This window comes from Talpa occidentalis, unplaced genomic scaffold, assembly GCF_014898055.3.
Source record: "Talpa occidentalis isolate TD23 unplaced genomic scaffold, MPIMG_talOcc4v2.1 talOcc4.3, whole genome shotgun sequence".
NCBI classification, from domain to species: domain Eukaryota; kingdom Metazoa; phylum Chordata; class Mammalia; order Eulipotyphla; family Talpidae; genus Talpa; species Talpa occidentalis.
The window spans coordinates 150,511,075-150,532,582 of NW_023603184.1; the positions used below are offsets into that span (position 1 = coordinate 150,511,075).

General features: G+C 65.3%; 1 protein-coding gene across 1 annotated transcript in view; it reads left to right on the forward strand.

Annotated features, from left to right (window-relative positions):
* LRRFIP1 (LRR binding FLII interacting protein 1) overlaps positions 1-21,508 on the forward strand; it is a 53,102-nt gene that overhangs the window by 21,667 nt on the left and 9,927 nt on the right. The window contains exons 6-14 of the mRNA XM_054699470.1: positions 3,686-3,763; positions 9,498-9,533; positions 9,901-10,026; positions 11,040-11,111; positions 12,420-12,590; positions 14,525-14,617; positions 16,576-16,668; positions 17,396-17,537; positions 19,472-21,038. Coding sequence (XP_054555445.1) covers positions 3,686-3,763; positions 9,498-9,533; positions 9,901-10,026; positions 11,040-11,111; positions 12,420-12,590; positions 14,525-14,617; positions 16,576-16,668; positions 17,396-17,537; positions 19,472-21,038 — 2,378 coding nt within the window. The remainder of the gene's footprint in view (positions 1-3,685; positions 3,764-9,497; positions 9,534-9,900; positions 10,027-11,039; positions 11,112-12,419; positions 12,591-14,524; positions 14,618-16,575; positions 16,669-17,395; positions 17,538-19,471; positions 21,039-21,508) is intronic.

Sequence of the window (21,508 nt, forward strand, 5' to 3'; positions counted from 1 at the left end):
GACAGCCGGCCGGTGGGGAGCCACGGGTGCCTGTCCCCTGCCCCACGGGCACGACCCCCCCGCCCGGCCGCTGTGGCCCTGGGCCCTGCCCCCAGTGCGCGCGGCGGTGGCCCTGGACGGAGGCGCCGCCCCGTCAATCCCCTGGACCCTCCGGCAGCTGCGGGACTGAGGCTGTCTCCGGGAGGACATGTGTCTGCCGGGATTGTGAGGCAGAACCGGGGCAGAGGCCACTTACCTGCCGGCAGGAAGCAGATAAGCCGTGGCTCTGATCACCCGAACGGGCAGCGCTCGGCTGCCATGTATTCCTCGGGAAGTTTCTAGCTTTCAGCAGGAGGCACTTGCGCCTGGCGAGAAGTAGATGCGAGGGTGGTGCTGTGTTGACAGATGCTTCCTGGACGCCCCTCGGCTCGCACGCCGATGGCTTAGGTCACCCGCTGGCAGGCGCCTGTGTGCTCACGGGAAGTCGGGGCCCCGGGGTGAGCACCCTCCGTGGCGCCGTGGCCCGTCCCCCGTGAGCACTCACACAGGCTCCCCGTGGTCAGCGGACAGTCTGTTTCCTAGGCGGCAGGTTTGGAAGAATCTTAAATCCTGACCGTGATCACGCTTCCCAAAGCTGCGGCCTGGCCGTGGCCTCACCGGGCAGGAGGCACCGTGGCCACACCAGGGTGCGGAGCTCCGGCTCTCTGTGAGGCTGGGTCACAGCTCTGCGTGCACGTGGAAATGCACGCAGAAAATAGACGTGAGAATGGATTGGGGTCCGCACAGCCGGGGCTGGCAGCGCTCGCTCCCCACCTGGCCCCGCTCTCCGCAAGGGGCTCCCTGAACGCGGCTGGCCTGGCGCTCCGGGTCTTGCCTGCTTGCCGTCCCGCGGAGCTGACTCCGCCGTGTTCCAGTTGGGACAGGGAGCAGGTCGGTTGCCCGCGGGGGGAGGGGGAGACGCAGCCCACGGCCCCAGGGTGTCCGCCCGGCACAGCCCCGCCCTGAGAGAGAAGGGACCGGAGTCCTGGGATGGATGCGTCCTGTCTCCCCCTGGAATCGGGCCATGGACACGGACCCAGAGGGCCTCGGGGGTTGGCTGGTGTTCCCGCCGGCGGCGTGTTCAGACCCGCCCAGAGTCCGGGCACTTTCCCTGCAGTGCACTGGCCTCCCGGCCCGTAGCCTCGGATCCAAAGGAGGAAAAGGGGAACGTGCCAGCCCTCACACTAGCCGCACCTCTGGCTACTCGAGAGGGTGAACAAATTTGAAGCCTCTGGGCCTCACACACGAGTCCCCTCCAGGCCTGACGCCACGGGACACCTGTGCAGGTGAACGCGCGTGGGACGAGCAAGCCCAGGCGTGATGAGCGGCCAGGGTAGACAGGAGACGGCGCAGGCCGGGCGCAGGGGCAGGCTGACCGGTCAGCCCCTCACGGCCGCGGGAGACGCTCCCTGCCCCCGGCTGCCGCGGCGCCCACCCCACACAAGGTGCAGCCGTTGACTGAGAAGCTCTGGGACGGCTTTCTAAGGCTGCCCTCGCAGCTGGCTGGCTGCCGTTCTCTCACTGAGTAGCCCAACCCACGCCACGCCTGTCTCCGCGGTCACACGCGTGTTCAGAGGTTCCGCCCTCCCGCCAGCCCTGCCGTTGTCCGTAGCGTGGGCTTCACGGATGCTCAAGTGCTTGATTGCCAGGGCGTTTGTTCTCATCCGCATCTGAGCTCACGCCCGTTGGTTGCACGGTGCACACCTGGCTCTAGTGGCGGCCACGGCACCACCTCTCTTCCCGGTTTGCTCGCACCCCTGTGGGCCGCGCAGGGGCCCTGACTGCGCGTGTTGGTGAAGATGCAGCCGAATGATGTACTTGGCCAGCGGGCAAGCCAGCTCCCTAAGAGGCGGCGCGGCCCCCGGCACCGGGTGGCTTGCTGGTGATTTAACTTGGACAGATTGAACCTGGCGTACGATCCTGGAGAGACCCTGGGGCCAGCTCTGCGTGGGCAGCCCCCCAGTGGCTGCGTGGGAGGCCCCCCCAGTGGGTGCCGTGGCCGCCACTAGAGCCAGGTGTGCACCGTGCAACCAACGGGCGTGTGCTCAGATGCGGATGAGAACAAATGCTCTGGCAATCAAGCACTTGAGCATCCGTGAAGGCCACGCTACTGACAACGGCAGGGCTGGTGGGTGGGCGGAACCTCTGAACACGCATGTGACCGCGGAGACAGGCATGGCGTGGGCTGGGCTACTCTCGCCTTCAGGGATGAGGCCACTGGCAGATCCATCCCCCGGTTAGCTGGCGGGAGCCGGGGTGCCAGCCTGCCCTCAGGCCCGGAACAGGGCAGCCCCCGGCTCCCGCCCTGGGACGCTGCCCAGGTGCTGCGCTGCGGGTCCACGCTGACCCCTGGACAGCTGCCCGGGACAGTCCCGGCCCCACCGCAGAAACTTGTGACTGGCAAACGATAAAGTAGGGTGCAGCGAGGTTGCTCCCCTGCCCTGCAGCCTTGCCGTGGTGAGCCGAGAGCATCAATGAGGGGCCAGAGACCCAAGCGCTGATGCTGGCAGACAAGAAAACTGGGGACACACTTGCCCTGTGCGAGGCGTGCTCACCTCCACCCACAGCTCGGCCGCTGCCCTGGCTCCTGACCAGGAGAGACGAGGCCTGACCAGCCGAGCCGCGCTGGCTTGGGGGCACAGGGGGCACCTGGCAGGCGGGACCCCTGGAGCAACCGTCTCGGGTGCCAGGGCCGGGGGCATGGGGTGCTGTGGGCCCGTCCGCGCCTCTGCCAGGCTGTGAGTGACATGGAACGCAGTAGCCTTTATCTGCTTGTCAGTGGCCCAACTGCAGGGTCCCTGTGCCCCAATGCTGGACGGTCATGCTGGAGGCCAGGCACGCCAGTGTGGCCATCCGCAGCGACCCCCCGCGGCAGGGGCTTGGGCGGGGAGGTTCTCAGGAGAGGGTGCGGGTGGGCAGTGCTGGCCCTAGGCCCTGGAGTGCTCAGCAGGGGACCGAGTAGCTACAGATCCCGCCCTCAGGGGCTCAGGGGATGACCTCTGCTGGCCACTCAGGTGAGACCAGCTCCCCCGAGGGCTGGCCCCTGGGATGCTGCCTCGGGGTCTCCTGGCCCTCGAGCCCAGGTGGAGGTGCTGAGGGCTGTGTCCTGAGCAGGGGAGACTCCCCCAGCCCCCGCCCACCCTGCTAGGCAGGAAAGTCAGAATTTTTTTTAAAAATCTAAAAAAAATCTGGGGCTGGAGCACATGGCAGCGTTAACCTCAACCAGGAAGGTGTGCTTCCGGATGAAGCAGCTGAGGCGCTTCTCTTTACCGGGAGAGAGGCGAGAGCAGCCGCGCCGGCACGGGCAGCAGCCAGGCGGAGGGCAGGTGACGCACCCAGACGGACCAGACGGGCGTGAGCGCCCGCAGCTCCGTCCTCTGGCTTGGAGAGCGCAGGGGAGAGCCCCGACCCCGCGGCCCCTGCCCGGAGACCCATGTCCCTCTCGGGGTGTCTCCACGTGGAGGGGGTATGCGCCGTGGGGGGGCACCAGGCACCCGGGACCAGGCTTGTGCCACCCTCCCGCACCAACGCTGTGTTCTCTGGCTGCTGGGCCCTTCTCTGTCCGCGGGCCCCCTGGGGCTCACCCCGTGCTGGGCGCGTCCTCGCTGTACCCTGCTGACCTGTCCTCTCTCTCTGTCTGCGTGTCCGGCGGCGGCTGTGTGGACAGCCCTCGGAGCACGGCGGCCACCTCAACTCCAGCTCCCGGGCCTCCTCCAGGGCCAGCTCGGCACGGGCCAGCCCCGTGGTAAGTGCCTTCCTCTCTGCACGCCAGCTCCCCTCCCGCCTGCTCCCCTCCCGCCTGCTCCTGCCCTTCCTTGTCTGTCTCTGTTCCTCTCTGTCCCGTACAGCAGCCCCGGAGCTGGGGAGCGCCTGGGCACCCTTCATTCAGGCCCAAGTGGAAACAACTGGGGGAATGCCCCATTTTAGAGTCTCAGAATCGCCTAGATCCTTTGCTTGTAGCCCTGGGGAAGCCTTGGGGTTCTGGGGGGACTTGCATGTGCACGTCGGAGGAGTGGCCACAGCCCTGGTGTGTTGCTGCCTGAGCCAGTGGGGGGCTGAGTCTGGCGTTGCTGGTGCCAGTGAGTGCAGTGGGGCCCGGCCACGTCCCACAGCCCTATGTCCAGCTCTGCCCCCCGGCCCTGTGCCCGTCCCCCAAGCTGTGGGCATCACTCAGCGTGCAGGGGCTCCCCGGCACTCCTGCCTGCCCAGGGCCTGCTCTTGTGCATTTTCCCAGGACCTTGGAGTGTCCGAGCTTCGCCGCCTCTGTGGGGCCCTGCGCGTTCAGGAGTGTTTGTTGGGGGACATTTGTGAGTGGGGCGGACGGCATATGGTCGGGGCGGGAGGGACACTGAGCTGTCGGGCCAGCCGCCTCCTGGTGACCCCAGCGGAGGAGGGACGTGCGCCGCCGCCTCGGGGGAGGCTGGCCTCTAGCGCCACCCGCACGGCCGGGCGTTTCACGCTGCTCCTGGCCTCCGCCTCACAGGCTCGCCGGTGCCGGCCATCCGGGTTACGCGTGAGATGCTGTCTTACTGCTTTGGGGCGTCAGACCAAGTGCGGGGCTTGGGGACGCCAACAAAGGGACCCAGGTTCTGAACGCGAGCCGAGGGGGTGCCCCCCACCCCCACCTGCTGCCCGGACCACACAGCCCGCGTCCAGCCCGCTCCCCCCACTTGTCCTGCTGTTCCCCTTGCGGTGGAGGTGTTCCTCACGATGCCCACAGGAAGTGGCCGAGGGCGAGTGTGAGAGTGGGGAGCCTGTCTCTTTGGAAATGGAGACCCCCCCCACACTGTTAGCCGCAGACTGGCCTCTGCCCTCAGCGCCCTTTGAGCCCCCACCCCCCGCACCCGCAGCAGAGGAATGGGGTCCCAGCCCCGAGGGCTCAGGGGCAGAATGGGGGCACCCGGAATGCCGGGGCCACTGGATCCTGAGAGGGAGGCCCCACCCCGACCCGCCCAGCAGGACCAGCCCGGGGTGACGGGCAGTGCTGTCGGAATCCCTGCTGCCTGAGATCAGCCCTGGGCCCCAGGGCCAGCCGTGCCCCCCGGGGTGCGCCCCCACCTGGCTGCCCACAGCCTCTGGGAGACCCGGCCGACCTGGGACAGCACTTTCCACACTCCCTGCAGGGCAGAGCGTTCTTCCTTATGGCTCGGGTTTGAGGGGAAGATGGAAGTGTCCCCAGTTCACAGGAGGCTCCGCGTGACTTCCGGGCACCCCGTGCTCGGCCCGGGGGCTCGAGGACGCGTGGGACTTACATCCTGTGATTACTCGTTGCTGTTAAGCATCTCCTTGGGGGTTGTCAAGCACCGTGATGCCATCCCAGGGTGCAGGACAGAGACCCTCGTCCGCGCCAGAGCGGACTCCTTCGCCCAGAGGGGCTCAGGAGATAATATGAGCGGGAAGGGGGCGGAAAGGGGCCCAGGGGCCCAGTCGTGGTGGCGAGAGGCGGGCCCTTGTAACTGGGGCCCTGGTGGCATCTGTGCTGAGGCCCAAGCCCCGTCCCGAGGCTGGGCACCCCCCACTCTGTCTCTCCAGCCCGTCGTGGGGACAGCCCTGGCAGCAGCTCCGGGCCCCTCCGAGGCCGAGGCTCCCTCCCTTCTGCTCCTCCGAGGCGCTGGCGGGAGACCCGCCCCAGCTGGCCAGCGCCGCTGCCGAGTTCTGCGCAGGCCGGGCGTGTGGCTCTGAGGGTGGCAGGCCAGCGGGACGGCTACTTCCCGGCGATGGCCCGTCCTCTCCTGAGTCAGCACTCACCCAGAGGCCGATGGATCCCCACGTGGTTGGCGCCCTGAGCAAAGGGCAGCATCCCAGGCGGGTGGGCCTGCTGGCCTCCGCCCCCCAGGCGTCTCTCCCAGGTGGGGGGCCTCAGAGCTGAGGGCGCCTCTGTGGGTGGTGCCCGGAACCGCAGGGACGTCTACGTTGCCTGTGGGCGGGTCCTTGGGGACAGGCTGCAGTGTCTGAGCAAGCAGAGGCCACAGAGCCTGAAGGCTGAGCTGAGCTGACCACTTTGTGCTCCCCCAAACTCCAGTCCTCTCCCCTCCCATGGCATCTGCCCATCAGATTTCCGAGTCTTGGGAACTCCCACCGTTGGGAGGGATTGGGCGTTTGCACCGGGGCCTTGTAGGCCAGCAGGAGGGCCTGGGGGAGAGTTGGAGTGGGAAGCTGTGTCCAGGCCCAGTCCTGCCCGGGAGGCGTGGTGGGCGAGGCAGTGCGGGCGCGGAAGGCCTGCCCCGCCCGGCCCCTCTCAGCATGCAAAGGAGTGGGAGGGGGGAGCTGTGAAACCTGAGTGGACTGTCTCCTTCCTGCCTGGGGACACCTGACCCGTCACGTCAGCTTCTCCAGCGTCACCTGGAAAGCCGGGCTAACCCACCTTGAGAACCAGTAACAAGTCGGGCGTCGGCGCTTGCTTCTCCCGGGTGGAGCCGTCGGGTGCCGGGGCCGGTGTCACCTGTCCTGGTGAATCATCGGGAATGTGGTGCCGGGTAGCGGGAGTGCCGGGGCCTAGGGCTCCCCGCAGGCCCTGCAGACGCCCCCCCTGGGTGCGGAAGGACGGCCAGTGCCCGGGTGGGAGGAGGAGAGGTGCTCCAGAGCAAAAGGGACCAGCGTGACTGAAACAAAAGCCTGTTGCGTGGACGGCGGGACCCTCGCCCAGGCCTGCAGATCGGAACACGGGGGGCCCCGCCCCATCTACGAGGAACCTGCACTGTTACCCCCTCAGCTCTCTGCTAGGAGTCCGGGGTTGTCCTCTTGGGGAAGGCAGGGTCACCCCTCGTTCAGAGGTGTTTGGGGTATGTCCAGGGCTGGAGTGGCAGACCACGTGCTGCACCTGCCCTCACAGGCATGGGCATGGGAGATGGTGCCCAGGGAGGGCACAGGTGTCCCCGGAACTCAGCCGAGGGCTCCCGGCAGCTCCGAGAGGTTGGAATCGTGTTCGACGGGGAGTTCACCCAGCGGCACCCCGCCGGGACCATCCAGGCCTCGGGATCCCGCCGGGAACCAGCCGGGAACCGGCGAGGCTCCTGGCCTCTAGCCCCGCAGGCTCGAGCGAGCCGGGGCCTGCCTGAGCCAGGCTGACGCCCGCTCCCGATGCCCGCCGTGTGAGGAGGCTGGGCCCGGGCCAGGCGGGTCTGGGATTACGAACACAAGACGGGGACTGTCATCCGGGAAACTGTAAAGGTTCCAGCATGTCAGGCCAAAGTCTCTGCCACGGTTGGCTCCGCCCTGTTTGTGTTTGAAGGAAAGTCCCCCGAGGCTGCGCGGCCCTCCGCTATTTCTGAGAGGACAAGCCCCTGCCCCCGGCCGGGGTCCCCGCGTGCCCAGGTCCCGCTGCCCCTGGGAGGCGCCCGGCTGCCGGCACGGAGCAGCAGCGCAGGCCTCGCGGGCGCCCGGCCAGGCCGAGCCGGGATGGCCGGGAGCTCGGAGCAAGATGGGCTGTGTCGTCGTAGGCGTTTGTTTCTGAAAGAAAGAGTTGCAGAATCTAAAATTTCAGAGACGTTTTGGCAGTGCCTGTTGCTCGAAAGTTGTCAAGATGTCTGTGTGTTTTCTCGGTGTGATCCTGAGATGAGGAGGCGCGTCAAGGGCCCTGCTGGCCGGCCCCAGGTTTCCCTGTTGCCCCAGCATGTCCGGTGTTGCTCAGACAGCGGGAGGAACCAGACCGTGGGCGCTGCCCCCTCCTGGGAGGAGGGACGGGAGCACGGCGTTGCTTCCAGGTGCCGTGATGAGCGGGGGGGGGGAGTCCCGGAGCACAAGCACCCTGGGCCCCCCACCCGCATCCCCCACCCCCGCGGCGGCTTCACCCCCCCCCCGGGCGTCCCCCCAGTTTACAACCCTTTCTCCTGCCCTGTTGCGTCCTGTGTTTCTGGAGATCAGGCGCTGTGGTGCGTCACCCTGAGGCCCAGCGCGCCTGCGAGCCGTCCCCTGGGGCGGGGTGGGGGCGCTCCCCCAGCAGGTGCTGCCGCCCTCTAGCGGGAGGTCGCGGCCCTGCGGCAGCCTGGGCCCCTCTGCACCCCGGACTTGCTGTTGGAGGTGAGGAGAGAACCGGGGCGCTTACCCCGACGCCCCCTGACGCCGAGACAGCGCGGGTCTCGCTGGCTGCAGCCTTGGTCAGGAGCCTACTTTTCCTTGTGTCTAGCGCGGTCTTTAATTAAAAATTATCCTCAGTCTTCGCCTTCCCATCCCCTGCGTGTTTCGGGGCAAAGGTGCTTTTTATAACCATTTTGAAAGGCCCCGCGGCTCCAGCGTCAGGCGAGGCGGCGCAGAGCGAGCTGTGTTAGCGCAGCCCCAAGCCCCGTGTTTTTTGGTCCGTTTGTGTTTTTTCTCGTCTTTCTTGAAAAAAAAAGACAAACGACATGGCTTCTCCCTGGGGGGCGCCCCCGGTCTCGAGGTGATCTCTATACACGACAGCGACCGGCTGGGAGGTGCCGTTGCCCGAGGAGCGGCCAGCGCAGCGCGGGCCCTGGGTCCGGGCGTCGCCTCCCCCGCAGCCGCCCTGTGGCCCGCCCCGGGGTGTCTGTCCTGCAGACCGCTGTTCCGGGGCGGAGGCCGGGGTGCGGGAGGGCGGGTGAGGGCGCTCCAGGGCCAGACAGCTTTCCCTCCTCGCGGGGCGCCAGCCGCGAGTCCCAGGGCCCAGCCCCGCGTCCTGGACCAAGCTGACCGGCGCTGGGCCTGCCCACCTCCTGGGGTCCCCTGGCATCTCATCGAGGACTGCGTGACACACGGCGGGTTTTCCCAGGGGTCTGGAAACAGCCGAGCACGGGGTTTTCTGACCTCCGCGACCTTCCCGAGGGCCGCGGGGAGGAGCCGTCTGTGGGCCAGGAGGGAAGGAGAGACCGTGGAGAGCGAGTCCGCCTCGCGTGGGATCTGAGCAGCGCCGGCCTCGGCCCCGCCCCTCGGCGCCCCCACAACGCGGTCGGCGTCTCCCTGGGCCGAGGCCGGTGCCCGCCTGGGGTCCCCGGAGGCCCCCTTGAGAGAGAGGGAGAAGCGAGGGCCACAGGCACATCCAAAAGCCAAATTCTTGGGGTCCCACTTGTCACTTGGCCGGGTCTCCTGTGCTTCACCCCACCAGCCCCTGCTGGGACCCGCCCCAGGATTTCATGGGGGCTCAGCCACTTGGGGTGGGGACGGGCGCCCCAGCTCCACTCCTCTCACTCTGCAGCCAGGTTTACTGACGTGGAGATGAAAACTCTGGTGGCGTCTCGCGACTCCGAGCCGGGCCTGACCCCCCCTTACCATGCAGGTTTGGGGGTACCCACATGCAGAGCTCTGGAGATCCATAAGCTATTGAATTCAGGACATAGGCCGCCCGGTCAGGGAGCTGTGGGCCGTGTCCCCTCCGCTAGATGTCGCGGCCCCGGGGCACCTCCGAGCCAGGCCACGCACATGTCTGCGCCCCCAGCGTGGCTAGTGTCCATGTTGGTCTCGTCCCCGTGTCCAGGTGCCCGTTTAGTGTTTCTAAGTGTCTCACACTCGTCCATCTTACTCCACAGGTGGAAGAGAGACCGGAGAAGGATTTCACCGAGAAGGTAAGGGTTCTCTGTCGGGCCCAACGCGGTTCTAAGCCTAGTGGGTCCCGGAGCTATGGCCGGCACTAACGAGAAAACATGCCCCAGCCTTTATCGGGGGTGCAGCAGCCGGCGTCGCCCCTTCAGAGGGCTCCTGGGGGTCCCCCCTGCAGCCCAGGGGAGGGGCTGGAGACGGGCTGACCGGGGAGCTGACAGCCGACCCGGGCAAACTCCAAAGCGTCCCTGAGGCCCCTCAGAGTGCTCCCTCCTAGCCCCCCGCCAGGGAGGAGCACCCCGCTGGAGATGGAGTCGGGGTGGAGGCGCCCAGTGCTGGGCCCAGGGGCGACTTCAGTGTCTAACGTCACCTTTGGCCTCGCAACCGCTCTAGGGGCCTCGGAGCCTGCCAGGCTTGTCCGCCGCCGCCCTGGCCTCACTGGGTGGCACGTCCTCCCGGAGGGGCAGCGGCGACACCTCCCTCTCCGTGGACACCGAGGCGTCCCTCCGAGAGATGAAGGTAAGGCCCAGCCCGCCGCTCTGCACATCAGCCTCGTTTAGACCAGGCGGCTGGTGACGGCCCCGACACTTCTCCCCTGTGCCACCCCCCACCTCCCCCACATGCGGACCCGGCTCAAGTAAGGTCTCCGTGGGGCTGGGCAGGCCTGTGCCCTCTGCACCCCCGCGGCCCCGCACCCAGCTCGCAGAGACGGTCGAGAATTTGGGAAGGGGTGGAGCAGCCTGTCACTTTCAGTCCCCAGCCGCATCCCAGCCCTCTGCGCAGCGTGCCCCGTCCTGCTGGCGGTGCACCTCGTCACTGCCCCGAGTGGTCTTGAGTCCCTGGGGGAAGCGGGCCTCACACCCAGTGTGGGGCGAGCACCACAGTATCCAGGGGCCGGTGCGGCCTGGGAGCTGGAGTCAAGGCCAGGCCTGACCTCCTCTCTGCAAGAGCTTTCTGGCGCGAGAGCTGGTAGCCGGGAACTGGCTGCAGGCACGTCTGACCCTCAGCAGGGCAGCCATAGGGACCTGGCTCCCCTGAAGGGGCCCCCACCTCCGTGCCGTCTAAGAACGGGCGCTGTCCCAGGCACCGCGGCATGTGTGAGGCTGCTGCGCTCAGGGCTGGGAGAGGCATTTGCTCAGTAGACACCATCGAGGTCAGGGTGACTTCGGGGGCCACCCCCACCCCAAGTGTGGTGACGCACCTGACAGGCAGGCGGGGCCCGGAGCCTGCACGCGAGCCGGGGCGCGTGGCCGAACCCGGGGCCCAGCGCAGGGACGCAGGCAGGAGTGAACACCTGTGGTAAAGCACCTTGTCCCAGGGCCTCCGCCTGATGTGTAAAACTCGAGACACTTGAATTTTCACTTTTGTCACATTAAAGTTCATTTCATTTTCTTTAACACTTTAAGAAAGTAAAATCAGCTGCTGCTCAAATGACCCAAATAAGAGGCGCTTCCCAGCAGCGGGAGGGGGGCGGGGCGTCCTTCCTCTGGCCTCACCCCTTTTCTCCCCGACACGCGCGGCTGCCTCCCCAGGAGCTCTCTGAGCTGAAGGACCAGATTCAGGACGTAGAAGGCAAATACATGCAGGGCCTGAAAGAGATGAAGGTACCAGCTGACGCGGGTGTGGCTCACGCCGTAACCAGCTTAACCCAGCCCCTGCAGACGCGGCCTGCATGCAGTAAACGTGCCCAGACCCGGCCATGGCGCGCGGGCCTGCGCCTGCCCACCGCGCCGGACGCCCACCTGCTCCCTCCGGGCCCGTCACTAACCTCTGACACGCATCCGCCCCGCCCCCCGGCTTGGGAGCAGACTCTCCTCCCAGGGAGCATCCCGCCCCGACACGGGCTGGGCCCCGGCGCCCCACCGCAGGGACACGCACGCGTGCTCCGCCGGCTCACTTCCCCGAGGCCTGGCGTCACTGTGAGGGCCCGGGTTGTGGTGCTTTGGAACATGCAGATGGTTTGCATCCCGTGAGCGTTCCTGGTTGGGCGATTCTGGGCCCCTCGCGTGTGGAAGCACTGCGTGTCCTGTGGGCCACCTTCCACCCGGGACACAGGGCTCCCTCTCCCTGCAGGGGGCGGGGCCGGGGGCGCTGTCCTCACCAGGCAGCTCATCGCAGACCACAGACCTCTCCAGAAGGTCCCCAAATGGTCTGACTTCAGGGACGCCAGATCGAGAGGCAGTGACAAGTCCCGTGACCGTCACCTCTTTTTAAAGGGAGGGAATTAAGATGGTGGCTTTGAACTCGTTTCTGGAGTTGAAAAAGGAGCCTCTGAACCAACTCAGGACGCTTGGTCCCCCCAAACAGCGCCCTGCCTGCGGGTGGGGTGAAGGCCGCCTCCTGGGCGCCTCCTGGGAGCCCCGGCGCACCGACCAGACATGCCCGCTTGCTTCAGCACGGCTGGTCTGCTCGCGGGGCCTGCCCCGGCGTCTGTTCGCTCTTAACGTGCCCCTCGCCCGTCGCCGGCCCTGAAGCAGGGGCCCTGGAGGCCAGCCCTCCCCGGGCCCCCTTCCAGAGCGTGCCCCCAGGTGGGAGGCTGCAGCTCGCTCGCCTTTCCCACGTCCCAGGCCAGGGCAGGGAGGGTGGCCACCTGCCCCGGTCACTCGTCCTCAGGGGCCCGGTGCACAGGCCGCGCTCCTCTGTTGGCGCTGCCCCTCCTCGCGGCCCTGATGCGTCTGCCCCGCCGCGCCCCAGTAACCGCCAGTGCCGCCGCCCCCACCGCCGCCCCAGGCCCCGGGGGCCGCACCGACCTCGCAGGCAAGGGCGTCTGGGCTCCCATGAGGCGGCCGCGCGCCTCCGGCCACTCCCTGGCTGCGGGAAGGAAGTCCGTGCGTGGAGCTGAGTGTGGTCGTGCAAGGGCGCTGGGCGCGTCCACTCTCGTTCTCACCGCGGCTTCAAAACTGTCACGCCAGGACTCGCTCGCGGAGGCCGAGGAGAAGTACAGGAAGGCCATGGTCTCCAACGCGCAGCTGGACAACGAGAAGACACTCTTCATGTACCAGGTGGACACGCTCAAGGACACGCTGCTGGAGCTGGAAGAGCAGCTGGCGGAGAGCCGGCGGCAGTGCGAGGAGAAGGGCAAGGTGCGGGGGCGCAGGGGCGGTGGGGCGCAGGGACGGTGGGGTGCAGGGATGCAGGAGCATAGGCGCAGAGGGGCACAGGGGCAGAGGGGTGCAGGGGCAGAGGGGCATGCACTCAGGCACATATTGTGTGTTGCCACACATGCACATGTACTGGTAGGTGCGCGTGCAGCAGGTATGCGGGTGCGTGTGTCTGTGCACAGATGTGCACACATGTGAGGAAACAGTTTCCTCCACCTGCCTTGGGCACCCCACAGCAGCAAGTGAGAGCGCACACTCACTGCTGGGGTGTGAGAACCGCTGCACACGCTTCCCCATGCGATGCTCCTGGAGGACGCCTGTGCTTGCACGTGCAGGAAACTCAGACGCACCTGCCCGCCCGCGGCGCGACTGTGTGCTTCGGAGTCGTCCCGCTGGCCTGCAGCTCCTGGTGGTTATTTGGTTGTCTCCTGGCTGCATAGAGAGAGGCAGTTCCATGTATCACAGATTTTAAGAAAATTCTGTTCACCTATTTCCTGCCGGTTGGGAAAAGACACGGCCCGTGTAAGAAGCAGACGCCCTCGGCAGAGCTCAGCGGAGGCTGGGGTCTGACCTGAGCTTTGTTAAGAACCCAGATCCAGGTTAGCCTGTGATCCAGTGCAGAGCGCAGAGTGTCAGGACTGACGCTGCAGACGGGCCGGGCGGTGGGGCGCGGGCCCTGGGCTCGGGGCTCTGGCTCTGCAGAGATGGTGAGGGACGCCCAGTCGTCGCGAGTTACGGAGCCGATGAGATGCCCAGGGTGCCGTCCAGCACCCGGACTGCTGAGACAAACAGGAATTTTAACTTGAGTCATTATCTTCTTTTTACCCTGGCTGGCTGTATGCCGTGACACGAGGCCACCCCGCGGTCCTATCAGCAGCTCAAAGGCCACCTTCTTTGACCCACAGAGATTGAGTTAGAAGCGAGAGAATTTTCTCCTTATCTGTGAAGCCTGAAATCTGAAAAGGAGGATCGTCCCAGATGCCCCAGTGTCATGTTGGAGCACAGGCACAGGGAGCACTCCCCCAGCACCCCCGGTGGAAGGGCACTGTAGCGCCTTCTAAATAATTCTAGAATGTTCTCGTTTAGGCATGAGATAAGTAGAATACCCAAGACTAGTTGCAGAGAAGTTGGGGGATCTGAAATATTGTCCCAAGGTGGGGGCCATGGGCCAAGCACAGCCCAAGGCAGATCCTTGTCACAGCGGAGAGGACACGAGTCACCCCCAGACTTCAGGAAGAGGATGAGCAGGGAATTCCAGGGGGTGAGTAGGGGAACAAGAGCTGAGGTCAGACCCCTTCAAACAGATCCAAGCAAGGTGTCCCCTGCTGCCCCCTAAGCCCTCAGCACTTAACCAGGGCACAAACATCATCAGGCCATGACCCTTGGCCTGGCTGAGCTGGAGGCCAGAGGAGCCGCACACTCGGGCCCTGGGGGCATCCCGCAGCAGAAGGTCGGCTTGGGGCTCTGCCTGCGAGTCCTTCTGCTGCCCCTCCTGCTCCTGTTTACTCCAGGGATGAGGGCCAGGAGCAGGGGCCCACCGTCTGCTGTTAGATAAACTTGTCAGAGTAGACTGGGCTTAGTCCCCTTTTTCCCCAGAGTACTTCTTGTCATGTTTCAGAATCAGGGATCATTTCATCCAGCCCTCAGCACAGAGCCCTGGGGACACAGCAGGGCCCCTGCAGGGACGGTCCCTGGGACCTCGCTTTTGTTCCGAGGCCAGGAGACCCTTGTTCTCGGGTTAATTCTGCAGCAAATCAAAGGGGCATTTTCCAGAAAGTCTGGGGAAACGGGTTTGTGTTACTAAAAAGGCCTTGAAGGTGGCGATGTAGAAACAGGTCATCTGTTTCGAGATGGACATAGGTCATGGGGACGGGAGCGGGAATGGCCGAAAGCCGTGACCCCCGCCTCCTCCCCAGGAGTTCGAGAGGGAGCGGCATGCCCACAGCGTGCTGCAGTTCCAGTTCGCCGAGGTGAAGGAGGCCCTGAGGCAGAGAGAAGAGATGCTCGAGGTACGTGACCTGGTCCTGTCCTCCTTTTTCTCTGTGACTTGGGAGCAGTTTCTTGGCTCATTACCAAAAGAACCGGTTCGGGAAGGGACGATGCAAAGTGAAATGAGTCAGAGGAGAAAGATCCGTCCCAGGGGGTGTCACCTACCTGTGGAGCGCAGAGAAGCCGCCCAAGGGCCGGAGGAAGACGTGCTCAGGAGCCCACCCTTGAAAGCTGACCGTGACCTGACGCCTCGGGGGGGGGCACAGGAGGGCGCGCGGGGGAGGGAGCACCGTGACTGGTGGAGGACTGATTGTGGTGCTGGGAGCACTCTGCTGGTGATCCTCGATGGGGGTGTCCTAGCATTACGTCAGTGCAAGCGAGTCATAATAATAATCCATTTCACAAAGTAAAAACAAATTAAAATATAGCCAGGTTCCTTGAAAACTGGCAGTTGAGGCCCCTGCCCAGCCCCCACTGTGCTGGCTGGGATCTGTCTGGGGCAGACGGAGCAGCAGCCGGGAAGGTGTCCCACCTTGACCACCCCGAACGGGTCACCTTTCTCGGCCAAAGGGACATAGTGGGCGTGACGGAGCTCAGGTCTTGTGACAGGAGTCGACCGGGGTGGCCCTGGGCCCGCTGGGTCCTTGGGAGGGGACGCAGGGGCCGGGGTGCTGTGAGGATGGGGCCATGAGGCGAGGGCTGTGGGCGCTGCTGGGAGCTGAAACACGAGGCGGAGACCCCCTGAGGCCCAGCCCTCGTGCTCTCCATCACGGCGGCAGCTGGGTCGGATCCTGTGAGGCGTCGCCCCAAGTGGGGCTTGTTCCTGCACTGGCGGGCGTGGGGGCCGGGGCCGGGGCTAGGACAGGACAGACATCGGCTTGCGCTGTGAGCTCACAGCACGGCCCTTGGGCGCCCTCGTTCCAGCACTGGGCGCTCCTCCCGCTAACCCTCTCTCTGCTTTCTTTCCGCCTGCTCCTGTCCTTCAGGAAATCCGACAGCTACAGCAGAAACAGGCGAGCTTTATCAGGGAGATTTCCGATCTTCAGGAAACAGTAGAGTGGAAAGACAAAAAGATAGGGGTAGGCCTCTCCGCGACGGGCGGGCAGTGCCTGGCGGGTGCCCTCCCAGCCTGGAGTCTGCAGAAGCCCCTGTGTGGTCTTGCATGCAGCCCCCACGTTAACAATACAGTCGAGACCTTGTGATGCAAAATTGAAGTTAACCCGCGTGCGCACACTGACCTGCCCGCGTCGATGTCAACCGTGAGCTCGAGGCCGGCTCCCTCGTGGAGACAGCCCTGAGCCGGGCCCCTCACCGGACAGCCCTGCTGTGCAAGCGGTGTGAGGGATGCCCCCAGGTCAGGGCTGGGCATGCAGACTTCTGGGGAGCCCTGTGTGGAGCCCCACACAGCCCCCCGCCCCAACAGCATCCCCACTCAGCCCCTGTCCGTCCACGAGAGAGGCCCCCGCCTGTGGCGGGGGCGATGGCTCCGAGCAGGGAGCCAAAGCACCTGCCGTCACCTACCTGCCGTCACGTGGTGTCCAGACGGTGACCGCCGTGCACGGCGCAGAGGGCTGCCTCTGGGTGTCCCCTGTAGCTGCAGCGTGGGGGAGCTGCTTTTTCCCCCTTGCCGAGCTTTAGGATTTGGGGTGCACGTGCATGCAAGTTGCTCTGTGGCGGCAGACAAGAATGAGCGTAGGAAACAGTCTAGCTCGCTCAGCGCTGTCACCCTCCTCTCGCTCTGTTTCTCCCTCGCTCAATGGGCGGCTCGCGCTGGCCCCTGCCGTGCGTGAGCCCAGGGCCAAGCTTGGGAACGCTGGGGATGAGACGCCGCCCACCTGCCTCGCCGTGGGAGCGGCCCCTGGCCCCGCACGGCCAGGAGGCACCCGGGTGGCAGCCTCCAGCACCTTCTGCCCGGTGCCCGCCTCTCGCAGCCCGGCTCTGCTCACTGGCCTCTCTCTCCACCCCGCCGCACGCGCAGGCTCTAGAGAGGCAGAAAGAGTTCTTTGATTCCGTGAGGAGTGAACGAGATGACCTTAGAGAAGAAGTAGTCACGCTGAAAGAGGCGTTGAAGGTATGAAGCTAAAGACAGCCCAGGAGAAGGGGGCACCACAGGCCCGTGAGTCTGTGAGGTCGCCCAGTGGTGGCCCCGGATTTGGTGTCGCTGGCTGTAGTTCTGTCAATAAGTTCAAGTTTCGGTTAATGGGCACCCGCTGGCTCCCAGCAAACGTCGGCCCCGTGGGGCATGCGGCTCGGGCGAGCTCTCCCGGCCCCAGCACAGCCCTGTGGCCCTGGGGGCCTCCTCCCTCAGGGGGTTTGAGCCCCTTGATTCCAAAAAGGGACCCAAGCATGTTCCTCTCTTCCCTGTTACATGTTCCTGACGCATTGAGGTGCTTCTCAATCTGCATCACTGATTCCGGACCCCGGGGTGCTTATTAAAATGGAGGTTCGTGGCCACACCCCACGCCCGCTGAGTGAGAATTTTAGGGGCGAGCCCGTTTTTCTGCTTTTTAATGGTTTCCCCCAGATGGTTCTTAGGTGAGGAGAACCCTTGGCCTATTTAAAAAACACAAAAAACAAAAAAGGGGAGCTCCTGACAGAGCTTTGTCCAGAGGAGGCCGAGGCTGAGGCGGCGCCGGAGGAGAAGGCCCCGCCATGTGCGGTGCCAGGCCCCGGGAGGCTTCTCTGCCTCCGTAGTGTTTCCCTCAAATGCGGGGAAATGGCCTTTTTAATTATTATTTACAAAAGGGAGCGGACCCTGGTGTCGCTGAGTGTCACAGCAAGCCTGTGTTTGTTCCCAGAAACACGGAATCATCTTCAATCCAGAAGTCGCTGCCAATGGGGAGACTCCCCACGCCCTGAACAGCACGGGGCTCGCGGCTCCCACCAAGATGACCAAGGAGGAGCTGAACGCCCTCACGGCGACCGGGCCCGGTGCCCTCGGTGAGTGCTGCCCTCCCGCAGGGCGACCCCACGCGTTGTTGGAGTGAGCTGTCCACCCCAGGTCACTGTCACGCATGCCGCTGTCTGGCCACTGTCCACACCACGCTCCCCCACGGCTTTGACCACGTCTCGTTTGCTTTTCCAAGGTGCCGCGTGAGGCTGGGAAGCGCGGAGGAGCGTCTAAGGGGCGGCATTGGCAGGGCTGTGAGGTTTTCCTCAGATGAGGGCCGGGGGGGGGTCCAGCCTGTCCTGTCGCAGAAGTGGGGGGGGGATCAGAGCTGGGGCGGGGGTTACTGCCAGGCGGGCGGGGCCGCGCTGCAGCCGGGGCACATCCCGAGGGTGCCTGCCATCGGCTCCAGGGCTGGAGGAGCAGGCTGCCCCGACGCTGGGCCCGGGCAGAGGTGGCCAGGGCCCTTGGTGGACAGGGAGATGCAGGGGCTGCTCAGGAGGAGTGGAGAGCCGGCCCTCGTCCGTAAGAGCCTGTCTGCATCACGCGCTGGCTCCGGGAGCGCGTCAGCCGGGCAACCACTGGACGTAGCCTGGGCCATGCAGCTGGCAGGGTCTGGGCTGTGTCTGTCTCCTTAGCACCTGGCTACGGGGTAAGCTTTCGGGGCTGGCGCGGCTTGGGTGGCAGCCCCCAGGAAGGGCTCCCTACTCACGGGCCACAGTTGCTTTCCGGCTCTGGACAGTGAGGCTGGAGCAAGGTCGGCACCGTGACCTTGATGCCGATGGCTGCACTTGTTAGTCCCAAAGTCCAGTTATCCCCAGCAGCTTCCGGTGACTGTTCATGGGGATGCACAGGTGGTGGGCTTGGGGCTCAGAACGCGCTTCCCAGGCGGCACCTCGCCATCTTCACGAAGAAACGCCACTTTCTTTGTCGTGTGAAGGCTGCTGAGGAAACCCGTGGGTTGATTTCTCTTCCACTTTCTGCTGCAGCTTGAGCAGCTCAGAACTTGCTCACGTGCTCTCATGCCGCTGCGTGCACCTCGCATGACCGCTGTGCACAGACCTGCAGCGCCGGGACGCCAGCAGGTACCACGCACTCTGGGCCATGGTCCAGCAGCAGGCCGTGGCGGGACCCCGGTAGCCCCGGCCCCCATGTGCAAGGGCTGTCTCTTCAGTGTGACGTGCAAGGCCTGAAACAACCAGTCATAGAAACGTCTCGGGGCTGAAACGAGGTGCCTGCTCCTGGCCAGTCCTGGGGAGCTTGCCCGCAAGCGCCACACCTGACACCGTCACCTCTGACCTGGGTGCTGTCATGTGGTGTCAGATGCGCTGGGGCTCTGTTCCCTTAGCAGCTTGTTCTGGGATTGACAAGTCATTTATTATTCAACTGAGGGGTCATCCCCCGCTTATACCTCTGCCTCCTACTGCCCCTTCCTGAGGGAGGGAGCAGAGGTGTCCACGGGGCTCCAGGCAGCGCGAGGTGGCCGGCAGCTGGAGGGGGTCTCTTCTTACGCTGACTGAGCTATTTCCAAAAGCCCTTTCCTTGAGGCTGAGTCTCTTACGGCTTCTTTCGCCTGTTACTCCAAAGTGCCCTTTGTTGCGCGCGGGAAGTCCAGCTGTGCGCTTGGGAACAAGAGCAGGACTAAAGGGCCTTGAGTCCATCTTGCACCCCCTGTTTGAGCCATTGGTTGCTGGGTCCAGAGCTCTCTCTGTCGGTCAGAGCTTGAATTCACCAGAAAAAGCATCTGTCACGCGGTGGCACCGGCAGCCGCTCTCACCCGGGAGGTGGTGGCGGCCACCTTTGCTGGCCTGGGACTCGCTAATGCCATGGCTCCTGTGCCCAGAGCCACCAGGCTTCTCTTTCCTGCGACTCTGGCGGCGCTTCAGGAGAGGGGAGGGGCGGGTGTGAGACCCTGTGTCTCTGTTGTAATGTATATTAAGTGCTGCTGCATCATAGGGTCCCTTCAATTTTCTCCACGGTCTTTTAGGAAAAGCCAATGTGGGGAAAGGCGAGATCTTGCAGAACACTGAGCAAGAGCAGCACAAGGAGGACCCAAGGCAGGCCAGCATGCTCGATCGGGGGCTGCATGCTGGGAGCCAGGCCGAGCACCCGCGAGCCTCTGGAGACAGCGCCCCCACCCCTGGAGCCGCGGTGGACGCCCCGCGTGGGGGGCCAGTCCCAGAAAGCGTTTGCCTCCCGGAGCGCGTGGGGCAGGCCGGGTCGGGCGAGGCCACAGGCACACTGGGCGCCGACCCTGGGGCTGCTGCACAGCGACCCAGAGGCTTGAGTGAATCAGACAGCGAGGCCCCAGGCCCCGTGACCCCACAGGGCAGTCACCAGGCCCCAAACATCAAACTCCAAAGAGATGAATCCTCAGGGGAGCGGGACCACGGAGAGCAAGACTTGAATGGCAGCCAGGGGGCGGCTAGCGTGCAGGCGGGCCTGGAAGCTGCTTCTCAGCAGGGGCCCGGAGCTGGATGTGAGAAGCCCAGCGCGGGCCGAGCAGAGGCACAGGGAACTGGATTCGGCCAGCGAGTGGACGCAGAGGCCTCAGGGGCTCCGGAGGACAGGGCTGGCCCTGTGCCTTGTGGTGAAGAGCTGGCCCCCAGCACTGGGCTTGGCGTGGTTGAAGAACGTGCTGACCAGGAGGCGGCTGAGCCCGAGGCTGGCCCGGTTCAGAGCTCAGAAGGAGGCAGGGAGGGGGGCAAAGGGGAGGATGAAGACGGAGAGCCGAGGGCCGAGCGGCCGGTCCCCGGGGAAGGCCAGGCCGCTCCGGGCTCTCCCTCCGCGGCAAGCCGTCCTGAGGCAGCAGGTGCCGACCCCGACCCGCAGGAGAGGAGGGGAGAAGAGAAGGCCCTGGAGGCGTCCCCAAAGAAGGCGAAGAACAGGAAAAAGAAAAACAAGAAGAAAAAGCCCCCGGCGCCCCTAGAGCCCCCTAAAGATGCCGAGGAGGAGCTGACCTCGCAGAGCGCGGATTTCAGTGAGGAAAAGGAGGAGCAGGCCCCGCCCACGGGCGGCGAGTCAGCAGAGGAAGCGCAGGACGAGGCGGCCGAGAGCCCCGGACAGGGCATCGCCACGGGGAGCAGCCGCCACGTTGGCTGTCCAGAAAACCCCACTGAGCCGGCCGGGGCGCCGCGCCAGGAGGAGGATGGCGCGGACGCGCGGGCTGGCGGAGACGCCTCGGCGACTGCAGACAGCTCGGTCCCGCCGGCAGGCCCCTGTGCCGCAGATGAGGCTGTCCAGGGAGGTGTGAGGGAAGATCTCGGCGACCAGGATGGCAGCCCCCGGAGCCGTGCAGCAGCCCCAGGGGTGGGGGAAGAGGCCGGCAGTGGCCAGCAGGACCACGGAAGCCCCGTGAGGGGCCGCCAGGACGCCGCCCCGGCAGAGAGCACCGAGGGGCCTGTGGCGCCTGGGTGTCCGAGTCAGGGGGCCGAGAAGGGCTTGGAGAGCGACGCGCTGGCCCCGGACGGAGAGCTGGGGGACTTGGATGCCGAGAGCACAGGGGGCACCAGTGCAGGGGGCGGCACGGGCAGAGGCAAGGAGGACTGTGCCTTGTCCTAGGGAGGCCGGGGCGGAGGCGGGGCGGGGCCCAGGAGGCCCGTGCAGGAGGCTCTGGTCTCGTCTCCACCAAGGAGATTCCCCTGATGTTCTAGATCCTTCGCTGCATAGGCCCATCCTCACCACGTCATTTACCGCTCTGAGTCACAGACTGTTACTCGAAGGTGTGTTTCATCAGCAAGCTTGTCACCCAGGCTAGAGGGACGCATTTATTGTCCAAGTGCCAACCGAGAGCATTCCAGTACCGTCAGACCACACTGCACACTTCACGTTGCGCCTACAGTCAAAGCGAAGTGACCTCACCGGGGCTGCCGGGCTGAAAGCGGAGACCCCTGAGCAAACGATCGGAAGGACCAAGCGGGGCCCGCGCCCCGCCCCGAAAAAGCTGGACTCTTAGACCATCCCCTCAAATGTATGTTCTTTCATATTTGACTTTCAGAGGTGTGTTGTAACCCATGTGGCATTT